Source organism: Aspergillus terreus, genomic scaffold, assembly GCF_000149615.1.
Source record: "Aspergillus terreus NIH2624 scaffold_7 genomic scaffold, whole genome shotgun sequence".
In the NCBI taxonomy this organism is placed as follows: Eukaryota; Fungi; Ascomycota; class Eurotiomycetes; order Eurotiales; family Aspergillaceae; genus Aspergillus; species Aspergillus terreus.
Genome location: NT_165930.1, coordinates 531,164 through 553,583, shown reverse-complemented (window position 1 = coordinate 553,583; position 22,420 = coordinate 531,164). Strand labels below are relative to the sequence as shown.

At 54.0% G+C, this 22,420-nt stretch overlaps 9 protein-coding genes across 9 annotated transcripts; 4 read left to right on the top strand and 5 right to left on the bottom strand.

Moving 5' to 3' along the window:
• Positions 1-400: 400 nt before the first annotated feature.
• ATEG_05126 (pseudouridine synthase PUS7) lies at positions 401-2,698 on the bottom strand (the record flags this gene model as incomplete). Its single annotated transcript, XM_001214304.1, has 2 exons — positions 401-2,426; positions 2,478-2,698. The coding sequence occupies 2 exons, from the start codon at positions 2,696-2,698 to the stop codon at positions 401-403; spliced, it is 2,247 nt and encodes a 748-aa protein (XP_001214304.1).
• Positions 2,699-3,297: 599 nt separating this feature from the next.
• ATEG_05125 (DUF2293 domain-containing protein) lies at positions 3,298-4,340 on the bottom strand (the record flags this gene model as incomplete). Its single annotated transcript, XM_001214303.1, has 3 exons — positions 3,298-3,795; positions 3,851-3,982; positions 4,065-4,340. The coding sequence occupies 3 exons, from the start codon at positions 4,338-4,340 to the stop codon at positions 3,298-3,300; spliced, it is 906 nt and encodes a 301-aa protein (XP_001214303.1).
• Positions 4,341-7,016: 2,676 nt separating this feature from the next.
• On the top strand, positions 7,017-9,326 carry ATEG_05124 (PHD finger domain protein; the record flags this gene model as incomplete). Its single annotated transcript, XM_001214302.1, has 2 exons — positions 7,017-9,091; positions 9,140-9,326. The coding sequence occupies 2 exons, from the start codon at positions 7,017-7,019 to the stop codon at positions 9,324-9,326; spliced, it is 2,262 nt and encodes a 753-aa protein (XP_001214302.1).
• A 410-nt stretch (positions 9,327-9,736) lies between these two features.
• ATEG_05123 (uncharacterized protein) lies at positions 9,737-10,957 on the bottom strand (the record flags this gene model as incomplete). Its single annotated transcript, XM_001214301.1, has 2 exons — positions 9,737-10,680; positions 10,741-10,957. The coding sequence occupies 2 exons, from the start codon at positions 10,955-10,957 to the stop codon at positions 9,737-9,739; spliced, it is 1,161 nt and encodes a 386-aa protein (XP_001214301.1).
• Positions 10,958-12,246: 1,289 nt separating this feature from the next.
• Positions 12,247-13,586, top strand: ATEG_05122 (SDR family oxidoreductase; the record flags this gene model as incomplete). Its single annotated transcript, XM_001214300.1, has 4 exons — positions 12,247-12,350; positions 12,411-12,693; positions 12,756-12,939; positions 12,997-13,586. The coding sequence occupies 4 exons, from the start codon at positions 12,247-12,249 to the stop codon at positions 13,584-13,586; spliced, it is 1,161 nt and encodes a 386-aa protein (XP_001214300.1).
• A 1,047-nt stretch (positions 13,587-14,633) lies between these two features.
• On the bottom strand, positions 14,634-15,967 carry ATEG_05121 (fungal specific transcription factor domain-containing protein; the record flags this gene model as incomplete). The annotated part of the gene is made up of 2 exons (XM_001214299.1): positions 14,634-15,242; positions 15,302-15,967. The coding sequence occupies 2 exons, from the start codon at positions 15,965-15,967 to the stop codon at positions 14,634-14,636; spliced, it is 1,275 nt and encodes a 424-aa protein (XP_001214299.1).
• Positions 15,968-16,661: 694 nt separating this feature from the next.
• On the top strand, positions 16,662-17,986 carry ATEG_05120 (uncharacterized protein; the record flags this gene model as incomplete). The annotated part of the gene is made up of 2 exons (XM_001214298.1): positions 16,662-16,863; positions 16,974-17,986. The coding sequence occupies 2 exons, from the start codon at positions 16,662-16,664 to the stop codon at positions 17,984-17,986; spliced, it is 1,215 nt and encodes a 404-aa protein (XP_001214298.1).
• A 609-nt stretch (positions 17,987-18,595) lies between these two features.
• Positions 18,596-19,868, top strand: ATEG_05119 (sideroflexin family transporter; the record flags this gene model as incomplete). Its single annotated transcript, XM_001214297.1, has 4 exons — positions 18,596-18,699; positions 18,756-18,889; positions 18,948-19,719; positions 19,856-19,868. The coding sequence occupies 4 exons, from the start codon at positions 18,596-18,598 to the stop codon at positions 19,866-19,868; spliced, it is 1,023 nt and encodes a 340-aa protein (XP_001214297.1).
• A 754-nt stretch (positions 19,869-20,622) lies between these two features.
• Positions 20,623-22,168, bottom strand: ATEG_05118 (amidase; the record flags this gene model as incomplete). The annotated part of the gene is made up of 2 exons (XM_001214296.1): positions 20,623-20,798; positions 20,845-22,168. The coding sequence occupies 2 exons, from the start codon at positions 22,166-22,168 to the stop codon at positions 20,623-20,625; spliced, it is 1,500 nt and encodes a 499-aa protein (XP_001214296.1).
• Positions 22,169-22,420: the final 252 nt, after the last annotated feature.

Genomic DNA, 22,420 nt, shown 5'->3' with positions numbered 1-22,420 from the left:
TGCTCGTAGATTTTTGCTCAATAGGGTGTCGTCCTTGAAAACACCGTGCCGGATTCATTTGCACCGCGCGGAAGGTATTAACCCGAGGGAGGATGCGAATGGCCTGAATCCGGCCAAGTTAGCCAGCAGGATGATCACGGACAAGAGGAGCTTGTAGTAGCCAGACGTCCACATCCTCGTCTGCTCACGGAGAAAGGAATCCCGACGAAGAGAGCGTGAGTGAGGGGGGAAGACTTGGCCAAGATCCGGGGTCAACGCTGTCGAGGATCGTCGGCGGAGTACTATTATGCATGATACAGATGGATCTTGGCGCTTGTACTGAAGGATGGGGTATAGCAGACGTTCGATGTGCAGTAGTATTGTAGATAGTCTAGATGACACGGTATATACACCACCCGGATCATCTCCCTCCGCCAAAGTCAGGCTTGTATGCAATCACTTTCCCTCTCATCAATTCCCTCAATGCCATGGTGGCATATTGACTGGACCCGAGCTGGAACTTGAGGACGACCGCCAGTTTATCGGTAGACTCGGCGGAATCTGTCTCTGTAACTGTAGACTCAGCTGCCGTGGGGTTCAATTTCTCCAGGTCCGTCTGGACAAACTGTTCATCGTCCCTGGAATAGATCTTGACCTCAGAAGAGTACTCCGGGCCCATACGACTCAGGATCTTCCGATAGCCACCGCTCAGACTGACCTCCTTCCATTTTCTGCGCATCTCAAACGGGCTCAGTCCGCCGCCCTGCTCGCTGCCCATGAACCGCTTGTAGAAGTCGGTCATGGCATTGGCCGGATACAACACATCGTACCCGGGAAGAGGAAGCACAATATCAAAGATTGAGTACTTGCCGCTGGCGGCTTCTTCGGCCGTGAGAGCTCGCGCGCGCACAAACGCATCCCCCGCTTTGTAGGAGCTATCATTAGCCTGAGGTGCAATGATCACCTCGCCGTCGGCGTCCACTTCACCCGTCGCCGGCGCAGACGAGGGTGTTTTGTCCTCGTGCTCATGGATCAGGACCAGGTCTCCCTCGACGACCTTGTCGCCGTACAGCCGCCAGCGTTCACCAACGGCAAAGTTCCACACCAGCGACTGGTAGGCGTGAACATACATCAACCGCAGGTTCCGTGGGATTGTCTGCAAAGCGCCGAGATAGTCGTTCTTCTGCCGGCTCAAGTACCGCATCAAGCAGGTCTCCGCGGAGAACTTGCGCGGCATCTTCTCAATGGCTTCCGCGGCATTGCCCGTGGTCTGGAACAGGTGGATGGCTTCAGCACGGGCCTTGTCATCGGAGCTTATGGGAGCGGTCGAGTGTTCGGTTTCGCGGGCTGCGGCGAGGATATGTGGGCTGAAATGAAGAATGGCTTCGCACGCGCCCTTGAAGTCACCCTGGAGCATCTTCACGCCAACGGTGTCGGTCCGGGTGGAGAACGTGCCGAACCGCTGCAACCCGTAGTAGTTGAAGTAACCGCGCTCGCGCAGGCTCTTCAGCGCAGAGCTCACGAGCTCGGACGCCTTAGAGACAGCCGCCTCGCGATCTTGAAGATCCACGCCGGGGATTTCGCATTCGCGGAGAGACACGACGAACTCGTTACCCGCAAGGTCGCCCAGCTCGAGGCCATGCGGAAGATACTCGAAGTCGCCCAATCGCGCATTGCGCAGGGTGGAGTTGAGTCTCGCAAGGCGATCGACATGCACGCGATAGGCGCACGCTCTCTGGGCGGTGACGCCACGGCGGTCCTTGGTGCCCGCGAACTGGAAACCCTTCGGGTTCATCTTCAGCTGCCGCGCGATGAACGAAATGACCTCCATCGTGTCCTTGTTCTCCTTGTAGATGGTGAAATGGAGGTAGGGTCCGCCGACGTCCTCCCAGTTGAACCGACCGCGGTTCTGTCCGTTGCCGGGCCCGCGTCCACCTTGGACGGTGCGCTTGTGCCGGTTCGAGGCCACCGACACAGTCATCAGACCCTCGCTATCGGTCGAAGAGTCGAGCTGGGAGCCGAAGATGCGACGGATGGCCTGGTGGATCTGAATGCGCCGGTCGCGGTCGTTGACGACCACGGTGGGGAGCTTTCCAAGATCACTCGGTCGAGCCTTGGGGTTCTGCTGAGCGCGGTTGTATAGCGACACAAGCTTTGGAATGTAACCCGCGCCGAACAACTCAGTCAACAAAGCCTTGTCTTCCTCCGAGAGCTCGAATTGAGGGGTCTCTGACTTCTCAGCGTTGTCAGAAGCACCTTTCTCGCCCGCGGCTTCGGGTTGTTCCTCTTGCTTCTTCTCCGCCGGTCGTTGCTCTGCCGGCTGTTGCGCCGCGGCGTCAGCGGAGGCAGACTGGGTTGCATCGAGGTAGGATTGCGGGATGTCGGTGCTTCGCAGGTGCAGGACTTGGCCGGAGGGCAAAATTTCGTTGACGAGGAAATCGGTATATCTATGAGAATACCATTAGTCTGTAATGTTGAAACGTTGTGAATGGAAATACCTTTTCTTCAAAATCCCTGTGAATCCTTCATTGTCTGCGCTGACGAATTCCGTGATGCCCACCTCCGCTTCCTTCAGAGCTTGCGCATCGCCGTCGGAGATCTTAGCGGAGGCAGTCTCCTGCACCGCAGGCTGAGTCGGAGGGGCAATTGTAGCGTCTGTAGAGTCGTTGTCGGTCTTGAGTCGCTTACGCGGCGACTCCACGACATCAATTCCGTCCATTGTAGTGGTGGTAGGAAGGTGGATGAGGTGGACGAAGATGGTAGAAAAAGGCGGCCGAAGCAGATTTCAATTGCGGACTTGGCGGGGTGCCTCAGGCAAACTTACATAGTCTCTACAATCCATGTATACACCCATTTCCTGATGCTGTTGGAATTATATGTGATATTTATTGATAAATATAATTAGTACTCTTGTCTTCTATTGCCAGTGACAGCGGTCTGGACCTCCATCACGGAAAGCTAGTACCAGCGACCTGTTATATCATCCTCCAGGAATGAGTTGACCAAACTCACCCCCCCTGCCAGCACACCACTTAAGTTCCGCACAATGGTCATTTTCTCCCATGGCCGTATCGCCTACTATTGGGGTTCGTGACGTTGAGAGAAATGTGACCTTCTACCTGGTTTGGAGAATTACTATGTGCTCGGAGCACTCACCACTCTACACAACACTTCGTGGCTCGTCGGCAAATGCTGTTTATTGGATCTATTGCAATGCGTAATTCTATGTACGCTCAACATGTATTCCGTCTCGTGATATTCATGCGTCATAATGTCATTCAGTCTTCGTTAGTGGGGGTGGTCCAGGACATGGTGGGACTAGGATATCAGGCAGACCTGGTCTGGTGGCTCCATTTCCAAACCAGGTGGTTTCCGACTCCGAAGGGTGACCAAACCCACTGGCTCGACAGAGCCACCCTCCCATGCCGTTTTGATGGATCGTACAGTGTTCCACACTGCATTTCTGGCCTCTGTCCGTCCATGCCCGTGGTTGAGTAAGGCTTCGTAAGGAGTGTGATTGTGTCGAATGTACGCCTCGACGGCGAGATTGGCTTTCTGTGCATCCGATTTCGTTGCCGTTCGTCCCACACGGCCGGATCCCTTAAGAAACGCATGATCGAGGATTGTCTCCAGGGAGTCTTCAGGCATAAGGGGGAACTGGGTGCGAAGGAGCTGCCGGGAGTTGGCTAACTCCCGCTCATCGCGGAGCTTGACGGCATTGGCACGGGAATCGGCTGTCGCGGCTGCTGATTGAGAAACCGCTGCATAGATGTCGGAAGGCACTCGGAGGCCAAGCGGCCTTTTGCCGGATTTGTCCTGAAACCTGTTAGCATGGATGATGCTGTGGGACGGAAAGGCCGTGACGGCTTACATAGACAGCGTAAACCGTCCGCTGAGACTCTTTAGTCTTGACTCGGCAATGGCGCGTAATGTAGACATCTCCTTTTGGCACGAAAGTATAGCCTTCCGGAATGGGTTGTCGTTCGAAACAGCTCTGGCGGGTCTGTTAGCGCATCAGCTGCAAGAGTGGGCATGTAGGACCAAGGATGAGGGCTCGTCGGGAATGAAATGACTGCGCGACATACTTTTTCGAGCGGGTCGTTTGAAGCCGGAAGCACGCTGAACTTGGGCGAGTTCCAGTTTCGTTTGGATCTGTTTCCCGCGGGTTTGCTGGATCTCCCAAATGGGCTCCTGCGCCCTGTCCCTCGGCCTCCTCGGGGGGCGAGGCTGTTTTTGCGAGGTTGGGGGGAGCGAAGCGACTGGAGAGACCGGGGTGAGAAGCGCGGTCTTGTGCGACTCTTCCTGCGGCCAGCCGGAGAGTTGGAGATCTTTTTCCGGGACGATCTGTTTGCCGCGGCCATAGTGTTTTATGCCAGCGAGCCAATGGGAAACAGGTTAAAGAAAAAGAGATGTTTCTAGACTAGGAGATAACAGGAGGCTCTGGGAGGTCGACTGCTATCAACATCGGCGGTCCGCAGTACCTTGGAGGGGTGAATCGTCGGCCGATGCTGAAGGGGCTGATAATGACATGGATAGGCGGGATTGAAAGAAATCAGTCCTGCCCATGGCGAGAACGCATGGATATCGGTTGAACGATGGATGAAGCCGACGAGGAGATCTGACAGATGAAGATGAGCGAAGGACGAAAAGAACTTGGAAGTATTTCTGCCCAAAAGAGAAATCGGAAGACCGCCGATCATCCAATCGGGGTGTGGCGGTGTGTGGAGGTCCTGTGGCGGTGCGGTTTCTGCCTGAGGCATAGAAATATGGGAGGCTGATCAGGAAAGGAACTGAACGCGACCATGTGAGTGCAAGTCGTTGAAGTGTCTAACAATAATACTACTTCTATTCCGACCATATATACGTCCTAGTACACCAAACATCCTCTTTGTGAAGAATACGGGTCAGATAAGGTCGCAACTACACCCCATACCCCCCTCATGTCAGCTACCTAGGTACAGACAAGGGATAGGATGGATCGAGGCGCCTTGCTGATGTCTCCAACTTTAAGCCCGTCGTCTGCAAGACCATGTCAGGGGGAGTGGGATTATTCGTCTCCAGTCTGCATATACATGCAGCCTCTCTCCACTCGGTTGTCGACCACCTGCATCCCGCTCGATCAGAAGGAGTCAACCCCATAGAGGGAGGAGATAGATATGGTCCAACTATCAGTCCCTTGGTCGTCGACCGTCGCGACCTCGCCTCACCCAAAAGGGTAATATTAGTCCCGCGTCCAGCTACTCCGCGAACAATTCCGACCAGCGATCTCGTCATTTCGACCTGGCTGGAGCTGAAAATGGACCCAAGCTGGGGCTAACAGACACCGCAGGAGTGACTAGCCGGGATAAGGAATCGACCCGTCCAGGAGAGCCCCAATTTTCCCTACGGAGTACAATCTCGTGGTTGGATCGGCGGTCTCAAGGAGACTGGGGTGATCGCAACCCTATGAATGAATGATTTTTCCTCTGCCTCTTTTGGGACACCCCATGGATCCGATGCAGTTTTCATCAGAGACACTCGTTCTCCATTGACCAGAGATACACAAGATAAGAACAATCTTCACCAAGGACCGCGGGCATAGAGTCAACCAGTGCGTCAGCAACAATCGGTCGTGCGGGCGATGACGATGGAGCCAGACGATCCACGGAAATGGACCGTCGTTCCTTGTCGTGGGAACCAATGACGACCATCCACGCTAGGTATCGCCGTCGGGATTCTCTCCATCGAGCGAGATCAATCATCTTTTACGAATCCCCGGTCTGGACTTCTCCTGAATGATGAGATTTCTTGGTCTGTGGGTGTATTATTGCACCTCCTCCTTTTCCCCTCCTTGTACTCGCCCTTCTTTGCGTTTATGAAATGAATCGGTTGGATCCATCGGGTCCAGGGGACCACTGTGTTGGCACCTGCGACGAGAGCCAAACGAGAGACCGAATCCTGGAAAGCCCCATTCTCCTCCACTCAACGGTCTCGGGGATTTCTCACGGGATTGAATTCAATCCTGGGAGGTCGTTGACTGGCTGACGTGGAGAGATTCGGGCGAGCTGAAGTCTAGGATTCTTGCATGGACAGGCGATTCGATGAGGCTGACCTTGAATAGCACTCCGTACCTACCTACCTAGTAGGTAGTTAAGGTAGTTGATGATACAGTAAGTAGTACATAGTACCCAGATACTCCGAGTAGAAGAATCAACCCAACAGTGGATCGGGCGGATCTGAAGGCATGGATTGACTCTATTTATTATTCTTATTATTAAATCAGAATCCGCATAAAATTCAGAGAATAAAATCGACCCGAAAAAAAACCCAGATTAAAAAAAATCCATATTATTACCAAGAGAGAAAAACGAAAACAAAAAATTCCTCTCCTTCTCCCTTCTTTGTTCTTCCCGGCCGACCAACCTTCTTCTCTTCTTCTCCTACTCCTCCCTCTTCTCTCCTTCCCTCTCTCATCTGCAACTCCTCCTTTACGACTATGTTCTAGGAGTGTTCTTCCTCCTGTCTCTCCTTCTTCTCCTTCTCGAGTTCCTCCATTTTCTCAGTTCGTCCTCCTTTCCTCTCCCTCCAATGACCGGGGAGGCCTACATTCGTCGGCTCATCGATCCTCCCTACCGAACCCCTCTCCTTCTCCGCCAGCATTCCTGACCCTCTCCCAAGTATCCAGACGTTTGACCGCTCGAGGGTTGCCTGGCAGCTTGCGTTAGATGGTTGCTAGGATCACTGGCCGTTGCTGACATGAGTTGGGATCACCCTGTCCACAGGTATGCCGTTTCCCCCTAGAACCTCCTCCTCTTCGTCCTAGCTCCGGCGGGGCCATTCTCGTATCTGTCAAATCCCTGCGGCTTCGCTCAATCTTTCTTCTGTTGTCGTGGGTCGTCTTTGTGGCATTGCATTACCCTCCGTTGTGATCATATTGCTGGTTGCCCATATACCCCATACAATACCGCAACTCGTGGGCCGTGGTGTCTGTCGACGGAGCTCCTCCGCCTCTGCACCGGCGAATCCTCTCGAAGATGTTGCTAACAGAACCGTCCGTCATGTTTAGCTTCAGCTATCCCAACGGTGAACCTCAGACCCCCACGAGGACTCCTCCGACGACCATCTTTGGGGATTCCGCCTTCCAGACCCCCAAACTTGAATCAAGCTTCTTCGATCCCCGAGTGACTTGGGACACCTCCGATCCATACGCCTCCAGTCCTGAATTTCTCCGAACGCCCCAGAAGTTTGGCCTAAGCACTCCGTCCAACCGTCCGCTCCGACTCCCCGAGACAGTCCCTGAGCAACCCACGGACCAGGATAGCCTCAATGCACAAAGTACCAAGCCGGTAGACCAACAGTCTGACACAGCCAAGCGCATCCGAGCCGCAAAACCCACGGGGAATAATCTTGACGATGGGCCACGCACAGTAGGCTCGGCCAAGTCTGCTGCCTCCATGCAGACCCCTCCCCCAAGCAGTGCTTCCAGGAGGAAGATCACCGGGTTGGGAGACGAAGATGGGACAGGGCGGCGACCCTCGGCGTCCAGCGTCATCGGCACGCATCTAGAGACCCCGAGTCGGCTGATGGGCGCTTCTCCCCGTCTCTTTGGAGACCTGCAGACCTCCCCGGACCCGTTCCAGCTCGCATCCATTGATCCCTCGGCGTCGCCCTTCTTCCCTCAGCAGCGCTTATTCTGGGACCATGACCTTCCTCAGCAACACGAGGACCTGGGCCTATCTGGAAGTAATATGAACGGGTTCGGGACCACAACAGACACCTTCCCCAACCATCCACCCCTCCATGATGCTCGCATCCCACAGCTTCCCTCCATTGAAGGCAGTCTCGACCTCCCGGATTTCAGCCACAACAACCTGTATGGTCTATCATCCGGAGCGACTACCGATGCCGCCTTATTTCCGGCTCCTTTCTCGACCTCTCCCCGTCTCCCGACCACTAAGGCGGAAGATCCAGCCATGTTTTTGAGCTCTCCGGCACGCCGGTTTGGCGGGCCCCAGCCTACCCCGGAAAAGAGACTCTTTTCGCGGCCACCCCGACAGCCATACCACCATCAGACCGAAGAATCCAAGCGGGAGCAACTGCGTCGATCTCAGAGCGTGCATCGTCAACTTCCCGCGTACGATGATGAAGAGGAGGATGATGATTTCACCCCTCGACAGGCTCGACCGACCTTGACTCGAAGTCTCACCCATAGTGCGATTAGCGCCCACCGTCCCGGACTCGGGGGCATGACATCCACCAGCGGCATCCGGAAGAGCCCATCTAAGGGTCGTCTTTCTCCGACGAAACCCCGTCAGCCTCTCTCTCGGGCCAACTCGGTGGCTGGCACTATTCCCACCCGCTCTCAGTCCGTGATCCTCAAGATCGGAAAGGATGGACGGGCAAAGACAGAAATGCAGCCCGTCCCCGAAGCGACCACCGGTTTGACGGATCCGATTACGGCCATGGATCTGGAGGGATCAACCACCGAGAGTGAATATGACTCGGCAGAGTTTTCAGAATACCCTGCAATGGGTAGTCGGACTCCGTCGTTCGCTTTCTCTGATGCGGGTCGCCCGATGCTCGCGCGCAGTGACTCCGGCTCCCGGCCGCATTCAAAAGGCTCCTATACCTCGACCGCGGCGTCCTCTCACTCCGGACGGGTGTCGCCCTGGAGCGGAGCGCCTCGCGGGCCAGTCCGTCGGCCAACATACCGGACGCTCGGCGATGACTGGAAGCGAACCCCTAAGCGGCAATCCATGATCGGCTCGGATTTGTCTTACCGCAGCGCCAGCTCTATCCCAGCTCCCCGCGCGGATTCGGAGGAGGATACGGGCGATGCCCAGCACGCCCTTCGGAAGGTCCTTCGGGAGAAGGGCCGGATGTCTCGACCGCATACGGTGAACTATGGCTCGCGGTATAACCGCTCCTCCCGGTCGTTGGCCCATCTCCGCTCGTCTCCGCCCCGGTTTGGCGGCGAGCCGGACTTTGGACTACGGGACATGAACACGTCTCCCACGACCATGACGGATCCTGACTTGGCCACCCCAAGCATCGACCGATATAGTAATCCCAGCAACGGGACGCGCTGTATCTGTAACTCGATGGACAATGGGGGCCACCTGATGATTCAATGGTAGGTCTTCCATCGTCTTCGTCCACCGCTATCGCTAACTTAGCCCAGTGAATCCTGCAGCCACTGGTTACACACCAAATGTGTAGGATTAGAACGAGCCAACCTCCCCTCGGTCTACGTGTGCGTGTTCTGTGCGCAAACCCCGACTCGCCGAAACCGTGTCAGGGTGCCGGTTAACAACATCGGCCATGTTCCAACATCACCCTTAGCTCACAAATCCTATCGATTCCGATGAAGATCGGTTGTTCATGGTAGACGACGACCAAGCATGTCACATCATGAACCCAAGTTAACTTTCTCTTGCCTGAGTTTCCTTTGTGCAATCCTCAACTAGACATACCCCTTTACTTTTCTTGTGCGATGCATCATCCACCATGTCCGTGTGGACTGGCGTTATGTTTGCCATACATCACCTGTTTCCTAATTTTGTATTAATTGGCGGGCCAGGAGGCCTGTGAGATACCTTGACATGTGTACCTAACCGACTAGGTAGAGATGAATCCAGCGTGTATGAATATGACAAAATCCTCCTAGAGCGATATATATTAGTGGCAAGGCATGTTGATTGAGATGAGGATATCTCGAATTGGACCTGCAGGTGGGATTGGATATTGAGGCGTGTTGATTCTACTGTACTCCCAGCGATCAGTCTTGGTCCTCGAGAACCTGCTCGTCTGCAGGTACTGAACTCCGTAAAACATCCCCCTTGATGCATTCCAAAAGATGCAAGATCCGGCCTCGAAAATACAACCCACTATTGCAATACCAGTCCTCTTGCAACAACAGCTCGTGCAGCCCAAGACAGAAGTATGCCCAGTCGATGTGCGTCCCTGCTTTGACCAAGTCTTGCACCTCAAACACAAGGTCCGGGCTGCAGCGGCTCCGCCAGTATGAATCAGGGAGTCTCCATTGAAATGCCTCCATCACGCTGCGAACATCGTGGATCCTCTCGCGACAGGGTGGACGGCTCTGCCAGATCGTATCAATAATGGTCTTTATGATTTCAGCAGGGACATTAGCGACAGTAGCACGCAGCTTCGCGGCGTGGCCAAGGGATTTCTCGTGTGCTGCCGTTGCCCTCGTACTCAAACTCTGGATATCCCGAATGATAAGTGGGCTCGCGGACACATGGCTGCGGTCTAACGGCATTGCAGAACATGGCGGACAGTTTTGCCTAATCCAGGGTGCCGCATTGTCATAACAGGGATATTCACGAGTGGGGTGACGGAGATCCGGCATCCAAAGCGTTCTGTCAGCTCTCCAATACGTCTCGATGGCTTGCACAAATGCTCGCAGGTCCTGCTTCACGATGTCGTGACCCAGAAACCGATCCACTAGGAGCCAGCAGTGCGGGTGCATGGTGTATCCCACACGCTCCCCGTTCTCCCTATTCCAGTCCGTCTCGAAGAGATTGGCCATATGAAACTTCACGGTCCACTTCGGATGCGCCGTTAGAGGTCCAGGAAAGAATACGGCCTTCTCGGGGTCGGTCATTATGGGAGCGGGGTGCTTCTCCTTCCTTGCTTCCATAATGATGTGTGGAGATATTCCAGATATCGTAAGGCGACCACGCTTTGGATCATCGAGGACTAAGGGGTCTTGCATGAGGTGCGCACGGCAGAAGATGGAGTTTCGTATATATCACTCACTTGCACGGTAAAAACAAGCCCACATCGGCAAATCCGTCTCCAGATCCAACTGTTCAACCTCGGATGCAGGCACTATGAGCCTCTTTTCCTTGTTGGATTTTTGGGCTGCCCACGCGCCCCATGCTTCATGCGCTTCCCTTAATTCTCGTCCGTCATATAAGGCAACTTCTATTCCACAAAGTATGCAACAGACGAACGGCTCCCGGTTGATCGACATCTTGGAGATGTTATCAGAAAGCAGGACAATGTTGAAATTTAAGCCCAATTCGTGTGTATGGGCATGGTTGAATGGATGGCGCGGTGCGAAGAACTTTGACAACGGTCTATGGCATCATGATGATCCTTTCAGTAAGCAGACTGCTCTTTACAGAACTATGCTTACATCGAGTGCCCTTACCATCGTTGCAGGAATTGAGACGAGGTATTAATCTTGAATGATTGAACAACGTGACATTATCGACAAGGATAAGACTGACGGACCTTTTCATACTCCGGCAATGCCCATTTGACCATCCATTCATTAGCAAGCACCTCCTTATCTGTAGGAAGCCCGGTTTATCGGCGTTCCATCCTCGCTGAATTTGTTTCGCCGACCCTCCCATTTCATCCACCACTCTGGGGGCAAAATGCCGAGGGCGTCCACATGCTCGCAAGTCATGTCATCCTCACTAGCGAGGAATCCTTCAAAGAGTGGGCATTGGGCGATAATGGTCCATATTGTACAGGCCATGGACCAGATATCAGATGGAAAAGAAAGCGGCCGCATGGGTTCAAACCGCGCCTCCGGAGCTTGGTTTGCAAGAGGAGTATGGGATTCAAATCTATCTTCCTTGAAAGGAGAGAAGGCCTCGCCAAAGTCGGATAGTAGAATGTTTGCTTCTGTTTGGCTACATTTGTCACTCTGGAGAGCGCGGCGTACAGCTGCCCGTGGGAGAAGGCTGGAACGCGAAGGTCTACACCTACTTGTGTCAACGACTGTCCCTGACTCTTATTAATCGTCATAGCGAAGCAGAGACGGATTAGGAACTGCACGCGGCGGAGCGTGAAGGATAGTTGGTTTTCGGTCGTCTCCAACGGGACACGGGGGGTCGTGGCATCTCCTACTTGAAATGGAACTATGCAGGCCGTGAAAGAGATAGGAGGATGATACCGAGCCACTCTCCAACTCAGGCTAGGCTACCCAAATGTCGAGCCAAATACATGCTGGCTGGCCAGCCGTACTCCGTATCCGCCACGGAAATATGCACAACGGAACCATTGACCTAATTCCGTGTCTATCATGTTCAAGAATGTAGATCAGCGGCGTCTGTGGGGCGTTTCATCATGGATATTGGATTGACGGTACCGATTGGGCAACCCGATCTATCCGGAGGACTCGCTTTACTCGAGGTTTGGCAGGGTCGTGAGCAGAATGTGCGGTATATAAGAAGGATGTTTTCCGACGTGATGCTGGGGCTGTATCAGGCACTTTTCCAATAACACTGCAGAGAAAGACAGAAGCACATCATGCCCGCATCACTCCAGGCGAAAGTTGCCTTTGTCACCGGAGCCAATGGAATTACCGGCTTCTCAATCATCGAGCATCTTGTACGGCAGCCAAAGGAGGAATGGTACACTCCCCCTCTCCGAGGATTTGAATATCTTTGAGTCCAACTTGCTGACTAGAGCAGGAGCAAAATCGTCATCACCTCGAGACGCCCCCTTCCCAATGCCTGGGTTGATCCTCGCGTTGAGTTTGTGCCAATTGACTTCCTTGAGCCTGCTGAAGCCATTGGATCGAAGCTGAAGGATATTTGCGCCGACGTCACCCATGCCTTCTTCACCTCGTACGTTCACGACGATGATTTCAAGGTCTTGAAGGAGAAGAATATACCGCTCTTCCGCAACTTCCTAGACGCGATCGATGCGGTGTGCCCCAAGCTGCAGCGTGTGTGCCTCCAGACTGGCGGCAAGGTACGTTGAAACAATTCATAATTCATTCCATCAATGGAGCATGATCCGGCTGACTGGATCAGTACTATGGTGTCCACCTTGGACCTGTCAAGGTTCCCTTGGAAGAGTCTTTCCCCCGCTACGATGACAAGGGCTTCAACTTCTACTACGCGCAAGAGGATTATCTGCGTGAAGTTCAACAGCGCCGCAACCAATGGTCCTGGAACGTTATTCGGCCCAATGCCATTAACGGCTATGCTCCTCATGGTACGCAACTGTCGCTCCCGCCCTCCACTTGTCTAACAACCTGTTAACAACTACAAGCGAATGGGATGTCTGAAGTTCTGACAATCATCATCTACATGCTCATATGCCATGAGCTTAAGCAGCCAGCCCACTTCCCTGGCAACGAGTACTTTTGGAACGCCATTGACGACTGTTCCTACGCCCCAAGCTTGGCTGACCTCTCCGTCTGGGCCGCGACCGCCGAAAACACCAAAGATGAAGCTTTTAACCATGTGAATGGCGATGTTTTTGTCTGGAAGCACATGTGGCAGGATTTGGCTGCTTACTTTGGTCTTGAAGTGCCCGAACCGGAGTTCAAGAAGGCTGCTGGTCAAGCTAGCACGCTTGCTAATGAAATCGACATGGTAGAGTGGGCCAAGGATAAGAAACCTGTCTGGGAAAGGGTTGTTGCCAAGTACGGAGGCAAAGTTGAGACTTTTGATTGGGGAACCTGGGGCTTCTTCAACTGGGCGACGGGAAAGAGCTGGTTGACTATCTCGTCAATGAACAAGGCGAGGAAATTCGGGTGGCATCGTACTGACAACACTTTTGATGCCTGGATTGAGACTTATCGATCTTTTGAGAACGCCGGGGTCTTGCCTTCTAGGCGGGCTCTGATGGGAAACTAAGCATGTCTTGAGTGCCTTGCCAGTTTGCCGGGGGGGTATCGTCAAAATAGAGAAAAATAGTAATGCTTAGAGTTACTGTCGCAAATTCAGAGATATCTCTTCAGGCGTCCTAGTCCATTCCATCCTGCTGCTGTGCACACATACTTGGATCTCATCGGGAGTTACATCAGACATGAATTTTCAAGATCTATTTACAGTGCGGAAGAACAGTCATAAGCTGCTAGTATAACTCACCTCATATCTACTATAAGTGCCGGGTCTAGGTAGTCGCCAAAGAGGGTATAGAGCCAGTCGAGATCTTCAGCAGCGTCTTCTTGGTTGTAATTCGTGCCTTGCGCTGAGGGCGTACCGCGCGAAGTAGGACTGCCGCTATCAGCTTGAGCCTGGCGGGTGGTGCCGTGTTCGAAATTGAAATCTTTCACAAAAGGGCCTGTCAAGCATGAAGAATGAGTGCTCGAGGATCCATTTTCCGCCTCGCTGCAATGTGCTTCGACTAGTGGCATAGTCGAAAATTCTTGGTGCGGATATTGCTCCCCACGATCAGGGGCAGATGGAAGATCACATCCTCGCAAGCCCTCGGTGCTTCGAAGATGGGCAGCCCCGCCAAGTCTCTGATAAGCGGTATGCGGCTCTGAGGAATGTGAGACGCGGTGTTCAGTGGTCTCAAACAGCCGAGATATAATCTGCTTCAATTTCACCACCGTCCTGGTGAGCTTGCCGGACACCCAAGCCTTTTGACAGTAAGTTTCAAGAAAGAAGGCTCCCTGTACCACCATTGGCTCGTACTGCTCCTTGAAGACTGGCTCTTTGATCAAAATCCCCAGCGAGATAAGTACTGCACGTAGCAAGTCATGGACAAACGGGAAAGTAAACACCGCCTGCTCCACCGGTAGTCTCATTGACTCCCTAATGACATCTTTTATGATTCGCAAAGACATGGCTGCGTTCTCAAAGGTTGCCAGTTCAAAAGTGGTGCTAAACATAGATCTCTGCAGCATGGGCTTGCGGATCAAAACGCGTAACGAGAGCCATCGCTAGACGGTTTAGTCAGGGTTCATCGAAAGGGACTGGGGCACCTACAATTTGCATGAGAGATTGCTGCTTGGTCAACCACCACGGAGCTGTGGCAGCTTGTGCGTTTGGGTTCGTGTGGGGATGATATCGAAAAATTGGTGGAATCTGATCTTGAACTCCAAACAGCAGGTGCTCGAGGCTCTCGCAGACAGAAGAGTTCAGATAGATGTTGGCACCAGCACCGTATACCGCCTCCCAGACTTTTCCTAGTACCTTGGAGTACTCGACCATGGCAATAAAGTACGGAATGGGGGTCGGGTCAGATGAAGCCTCTAGTTGCGAAGAAGTATGTCCGGTGGATTCTGGCTCTCGATCACCAAAGACCCCCTCCGAAATCCGAGGCAATGGGGTGTTGATGTCGACATCTGAAATTAGAAAAGGATGACCGCCTTCAAGCGCGAGCCGGCGGTCGAGGATGTAGAGACACCACCACACACGACGAGAGTTTTCCGTCTCCGACGGTTCCCTGCTGTAAATGTCCACTTGAGATCGATGCAGCCCTATATGATAGGCATGGGAGATCGCGAGCGCTAAGATCTTCTCTGCCCTGCTGACGATATCTAATCGGAAGAGATAGATTACCTTGGCTCACAAGAATCTGTCAGTAGCGTTGAGCAGCAGAGAAAGAAAAGCCTTCATACCATGAGACTTAATATTTGTAATGATAGGAGCTGGTTGGAGCACTCCTCAAAGCAATCCAGTACGTCGCCAAAAAGCTCCAAGGCAGCACTATAGAAACTCCACCCCGCCGAGTAACGGAAGCCTTGAACAGAAACGCGAGGGGATGCCGTACATTGTCCGATGGCTAGACATATCAAGATTTGGGACAGTGAAACACAACTGTCCCGACTGCACTGCCTGGATTCCAGCGGGCTAGTAATGTGGTCATGCCAGAACAAATCATATCGCTCCAGCAAGTCCCGTAGGTTAAGAAGAGGATATAAGATATGCACCTCGTCACAGAAGATCTTCATAAAGTGATCCCACTGTGGTTTATCAATAATGATGTCGTATTTGTGCAACACCATACAAATATTAGAGATTTCACGAGGCGGCACATGTGCCTTAAGTAATGGAGAAGGAGACAAGGCTGAGCTGGCCACCTCAGATGGCTGGTCTGACTCTATACGTGGATGTTCCTCTAGGTGAGCTTCCACCTGCTTGAGAGTGGACCGGATTGAGGTCTCCCCAAAATAGGTAGGGGTAGGCGGACGAGACAGCGGGCAGGAAGACCTGGATTCCACCGTGTATGTGTTCCCACTCGAGGTTGAGGTTATGGACGCGGACGATTCATGGTCTGTTGTCATCCCGAGAGCCTGTGTGCCGCCGGGGAGTAGTCGCACAAGCCGTTCCAGTTTAGCCACCCGTTCTGATAAATAAACCGTCGTGCTCCTGCGTGTCTCAGTAGGTTGCCTCTATGTAGATAGTCAAGGACATCCACAGACCTGTCATCTTCGCTGCTACAACTCCCCTCCGACTGGCCTGCAGGAGGCTCATCAGTTGGCATACGCCGCCTTTTATTTGGTCGGCTTCGCATATCAACATTGTGCCTATCACAAGATCGTCCGCTAAGGAAGCAGGGGTGGCAGCGAGGCGCGCTGTCGCACTTAAGATACTTTAGTTTAGGCTGGAACTAGACAAAGGACACCATCGTACTTTAATCTTGCGTCGTTGGCACTCGCCGCTAAATAACGCGTAATCCATCGGTCACCCTGCTGATTCTATGTACTTGCGCATGGCTGAAGTGACTTACCACGCCTTTGAGACATATCTGCCCCGCCGCTGTCTCTTGGGCGCTGAATCCGGAGGCCCCTCAATGTCAATCGACAAGCCTTCTGGTCCGTTGCTTGGACCCGTCGATTGCAGCCGTTTTCCTATCATTCTCGCCTTGGGAGAGCCGCACATCTCTAGCTGGCGAGACTCCGTGACAACTTAGGGAACTAGGTTATTTTTTTTTCTTCCTTTCTTTTTCTTGTTGTGGAATGGAATACTGGATCAGAAATGACACCGGCGGGAGAAAAGGGGGCACAATTCACGTGGAGAGAAGCCTCATCGATTGCTATGAACGGAATTTACAGACGGGTTCCATGCAACTGGGCATCGGCATCCTCGGAAGGAGACGGAATCCCGGAAATACACTTGGGCTCAACCATCCCGGATCTGCATTTAGTTACCCAAGCGTTCTCCACTGGTCAGAACTATTGTATGTACGGAGTAGGGTCTGGTGGGTTCAGAAACAGGGTATATTTAAGTATTCACCGGATTCAGGAGCCAGAGAAAGTGAAGATTGTTTGCGTGCGCGTGTGTATTTAGATATCAAAATGTACCTCAAGGCATTCGTCGCTCTTTTGGCTTTCGGGGGCCAAGCATGCGTCGCTCGCAATGCTCCCTATTTGACCCCCACGACCAACCGCACCACCGCGTCAACATCAACAGTCTTTCAACTTGACAAGAATAATACATGGTTTGAGAACCTCGTGGTCCGGCCCAACGGAAGCCTTCTGGCAACACGCCTGGACGTGCCAGACCTTTGGTCCATCTCTCCCGGTTCCAACAACTCTGCAGGATCTGGTCGCCCACTGTACACCTTTCCCAACGCCTCTAGCCTCGTTGGCATTGCTCAGGTCGACATCGACACTTACATCGTCGTCGCCGGAAATGTCTCACTGTCGACCTTCACGGCCGCCCCCTCCTCCTTCGCAATCTGGACCATCGACCTTACGGATTCTGACGCTCCCGTGGCTCGCCGCATCACACATATGCCGGAAGCGGATTTCCTGGACGGTATAACCCGCTTCAATAAAGATATTTTCTTGATAGCCGACACGGCCAAGGGAGAAATCTGGCGCCTCAACATTACTAACGGGGATTACTCGACCGATATTTCGAAGAGCGTGCTGTTACCCGCCTCCTCGGCTAGTAACAAGATCGGGGTCAACGGACTCAAGGTCCGAAAAGGATACGTCTATTTCACGAGCACCACCAAGGCGATTTATGGGCGGATTCCAGTCAACAAGGATGCGATTCAAGTAGGTCCTGTGGAGATTATCACGAGCGGATTCACCCTTGACGACTTCTATTTGGCGCAAGATGGGAGGGCGTACCTCGCTACCAATAGTGAAAACCGGCTGTTCGAGGTGTCGCCCCTTGGTGAGGTGCTCCTTGTCGCAGGCGGGTTGAATGAATTGACGGTCGCGGGATTAACCGCTGTGGCGAGCAGTCAAGATGGAAAAACCCTGTATGTTACCACGAATGGGGGTATGTCTTCGCCAGTTTCTTGTGCCTTAGTTGAGCCGGCAAAGATCGTGGCTGTGAGGATTGAGTGAAGCCAAGAGACTGGATAGGACAACATGTTTGGGTGGTTGGTCTGTGTGCGGTGAGTATATTTTGACTTGCCCTCTCCAAAGTGGCATGTTAGCGGTCTACATGTAAGGGAAGCCTGTCCTGGAGAGATTCAATTGTATTACATACGAAATACTGAGTGTGAGGAAGAGAAAACTACGGAAGGTGAGGCTTATGGATAAGCCATCGAGCTGAAAAAGGAGTTAGGCCAAAAAGAGGAAGTAAGGTCTGGTCACAGTGTTATTTCACCCTCGTGTAAAACATGATTTAGCCGTGTTGAATTGAATAGAGCCGTTGATTATTATCTACTAACAAGAGGTACCCCCGTGCCTGAACAAGTAAACATCCAGATTGGGATCAAGTAAATAAAAGTACTCCGATTGGATGATCGCAAAGGCGGTCAGCCCCCGCGGAGCCCACCGGCCCGGCCATTGCGCAATTCCGATTGGCGGGCGCTTATCGGCACACCGCCTCCGATATGGGGAATTTCATGGTTTTCTTTCGGCGGTTCTTTTCCCCCTCATCTTCTCTCCTTTCAATCTTTCTTCTTGCGTTGCGCTTCATTCGTTTCAGTCGGTCATTTCTCGCCCTCCATGTCGTCTTCGCTGCCGGGAAACCGGGACCTTCCCCCGTCCCAGTATGACCTTTCTACCTATTGGGGTCGTGTGCGCCATGCCGCCGACATCTCAGACCCCAGGTGAGTCACTTCCCGTGTACCTTCAATGGCAACGATCCAAACTGACATCTATCCAGGATGATGTTCGTGTCATCCACGGGTCTCGAGAGCGCCAAGAAGCTCATCTCTTCCTACAAGCAGAACCACGTCCCCGCCATGACGCCCGAGCTGTGGCGCGCGAAGAAGATCGTGGACTCGACCCTGCACCCGGGTATGCCTCTCACCATGCCACTTCCCAAGACCAATCCCGCTCATGTATCCCCCTCCAGACACCGGTGAGCCGGTCTTCCTCCCGTTCCGCATGTCCTGCTATGTGCTCTCCAACCTGGTGGTGACGGCGGGTATGCTCACCCCGGGCCTCAAGACCACCGGCACGCTCCTCTGGCAGATCGCCAACCAGTCGCTCAACGTCGCCATCAACAACGCCAACGCCAACAAGTCCACCCCGCTGTCCGTCTCGCAAATGGCCCAGTCCTACCTGATGGCCGTGTCGGCCTCCTGCTCCGTCGCCCTCGGCCTCAACGCCCTCGTGCCCCGCCTCAAGCGCGTCTCCCCCAATACCAAGCTCATCCTCGGCCGCCTCGTGCCCTTCGCCGCCGTCGCCTCCGCTTCCGCCCTCAACGTCTTCCTCATGCGCGGCGAGGAAATCCGCCAGGGCATCGACGTCTACCCCGTCCTCTCTGACGCGGAGCGCGCCAAGCGCGAGGAGACCGGCGAGCCTGTCCAAAGCCTCGGCAAGAGCAAGAAGGCCGCCACCATCGCCGTCGGCGAGACTGCCATCTCCCGCGTCCTCAACGCTACCCCCATCATGGTCGTGCCTCCGCTCGTCCTCCTGCAGCTCGAGAAGACCGCCTGGCTGCGCGCCCGTCCCCGCATGGTCACCCCCGTCAATCTCGGATTGATCCTGGCCACCTCGCTGTTTGCGCTGCCGCTGGCTCTCGGCGCCTTCCCCCAGCGCCAGGCCATCAGCGCGAGCACCCTCGAAGAGGAGTTCTGGGGCCGTGGTGGTAAGGATGGTCAAGTCGAGTTTAACCGGGGCATGTAAGACGTCCTCTGGATGATGTTGTCTTGTTTATCATTATTTCTTCTACTTTTGGGCCGTTTGTTATACGTTTGGGTTTGGTCGCGTTGCATGGCATGATATCAAGATAGATTATATAGAGCTTTATTTCTGCAGGTTTGCTCGGTAACCGATGACTCATCGGAGTAAATATAAGAGCCATGTTTCCCACGTCAACCACGGAATTCTTTCCAAGTTCACACACTATACAATAGTATCAAGATGGATATAACAACCCCCCGTCTCCGTCTCCGCCCCTTAACCCTCGCCGACGCCAAAGCCGCCCATGAGTTCCGTTGCCGGGAAGAAGTCATGCAATGGAGGTATATCCATCTCCCCCTCCCTCATACCAAGAGACGAAGACTAACACGAAATAAAGCATGAAGAAAACCCCCGACAAAGACCTCGCTGAAACAGAAGCCTGGGTCTCAAAAACCCTCTCCGTCCCCAACCATGTCTTCGCCGTAACAGAGTCACAATCGCCGTCGGATACAATCATCGGCACGATAGGGCTTCGCTTCATGGAGCTCCCGTTTGCATCGTCAGAAGACAATCCCCGCCGCTGGGAACTCGGGTACCAGTTTCATCCGGATGTCTGGGGGAAGGGGTATGCGACTGAGGCCGCGCGGGCGGTGGTCCAGGCGTGGAGACAGGGGGAGATTGGGCGGTTGGAGGAGGAGGGTGAGTGGGCGGGCATGTTGCACGCGGCAACGAACAAGGAGAATGAAGCGAGTCAGCGCGTGTTGCGGAAGTTGGGATTTGAGCGTGCGAGGGAATTTGTGGATCCCATGGGGACAGTGTATGTGGATTATAAGTTTGTTGGATGAAGTACTCCGTATGCAGCGGGGTTCCTGTATATACCATGGGTCTATATGCGATGCAGGTTAAGACATTGTGCGCGGCACGGGATCGTACCCGACTGGCGCCTTGCGGCCTTGGATGACCGATTCAAAATGCTCCGCGAGATTGAGCAGCTCGTCGTCTTGCCACGGTTGACCCATCAATTCCAGACCGATGGGGATCCCCTGCGGTGCGGTAGGAGACGGCGGACTGAATCCGGCTTTACATTGTCAGCACGCATTCATCCATGCGCAAAGGAAACTCACCTGGAAGACAAACGGCTGGCCGCCCCGTCAGTGCAGCCAATAGTCCATTCCGTCCGGGCTGCACCATCGACCCGACAGGCGCGACCAACTGACGCTGGTGTGGATATACAAGTGCGTCGAGATCGTACTTCGTAAAGACATTCTCGACAGAGCGCTTGAGAGCCTCGATGCGGCGCAGCCGCGACTGGTACTCCGCGCTGGAGGTCGTAAACACCCCGTCGTCCTGGAGTGTCTGGTACAGTACAGGGGTGACCGCGTCGCGGTGGTAGAGTCCGCTGGCAACAATGGACGCCAGCGATCGATGCGGGGTGTGTTCGACCGATTGTAGAAAGGCGTCGAAGACCTCTCGGAACTCGAACGCCTGCATGTCCGCCGTCGCTTGTAAGGTGGGTATATCCCATTCCGGGAGGGGAGGGAGCTCGGTAAACTCGATCTTGCAAGATATCTTCTGCTCTCGCATGCGACGCAGCGCATCAGCGATGGTTGAGTTAACGACCGCCCCATCATCTGTGTCAGCGTCGCCAAAATAGTCCCGAAGGATGCCGACACGCAGACGCGGCTTATGGGGCGACGGGGTGCGATGTCGCGAAGGATTCACCGTTGCGGCATCATATCTATCCTCCCCGCGCATCACCCCAAACAAGACTCGTACGTCGGCAACGGTCCGACCCATAGGTCCGACGACGTCCTGCGTCTCCGTCACAGGAACGATACCTCGCCGCGAGACCTGGCCATACGTCGGCCGGAATCCGACGATCGCGCAGGCGGAGGCTGGCGAGCGCAGCGAGTTCATCGTGTCCCCACCGCAGCCGACGAGCCCCATATTGGCGGCCAGTGCGGCGGCGGTGCCCCCGGACGAGCCCCCAGGAGTGCGCGTGGGGTCGTAGGGGTTGAGAGTTTGGCCTTGGATAGAGGACGCGGTCACGCCCTGGAGGCAGAATTCGTGCACATTAGCTTTGGCGAGGATGATGGCACCTTGGGAGAGGAGAGCGTCCACGACTGCGGCGTTCGTCGCGGTTTGGAGGGTCTCCAAGGCCCGGACGCCGGAGGTAGTCCGAAGGCCGGCCGTGGTGTAGGTGTCTTTGAGTATGATGGGAACGCCGTGCAAGCGTGGCAATGGTGTATAGGCACTGCGACAGTCCAGTGCAGCATCTTTCTTCTGGGCTTCTGAGAGCGCGTTGGGGTTAACGGTGATGAGTGCGTGCAGGGTGGGATTGTGTCGAGTGATTTGAGTCAAATACGCTGACACGGTGGCGGCAATCGACGTACGGCCTTGACGGAGAGCAGCATGGAATCTGGAGATGGTGAGGTCGTGAATGCCCATGTCTATGGCAGCGGTAGAAGGTCAGAAAGCGGCGAGGGGATGGATGTTGTGGGGGACATTGACAGGGGCAAATGGATCGTTGCCCTCCTCCTTCATCGTGTGCTCTCGCCGAATGCTGCTCTTCGTAGGCACATATGGGGATTTATTCGAGGTAGCATTCTCATATCTCGCCAATTATAGACTATCATCCATATCTTCGCCTCCCACGCCTGGGAATAGCCAATCCGGTCCCTGCAAAAAAATTGTCTGCTG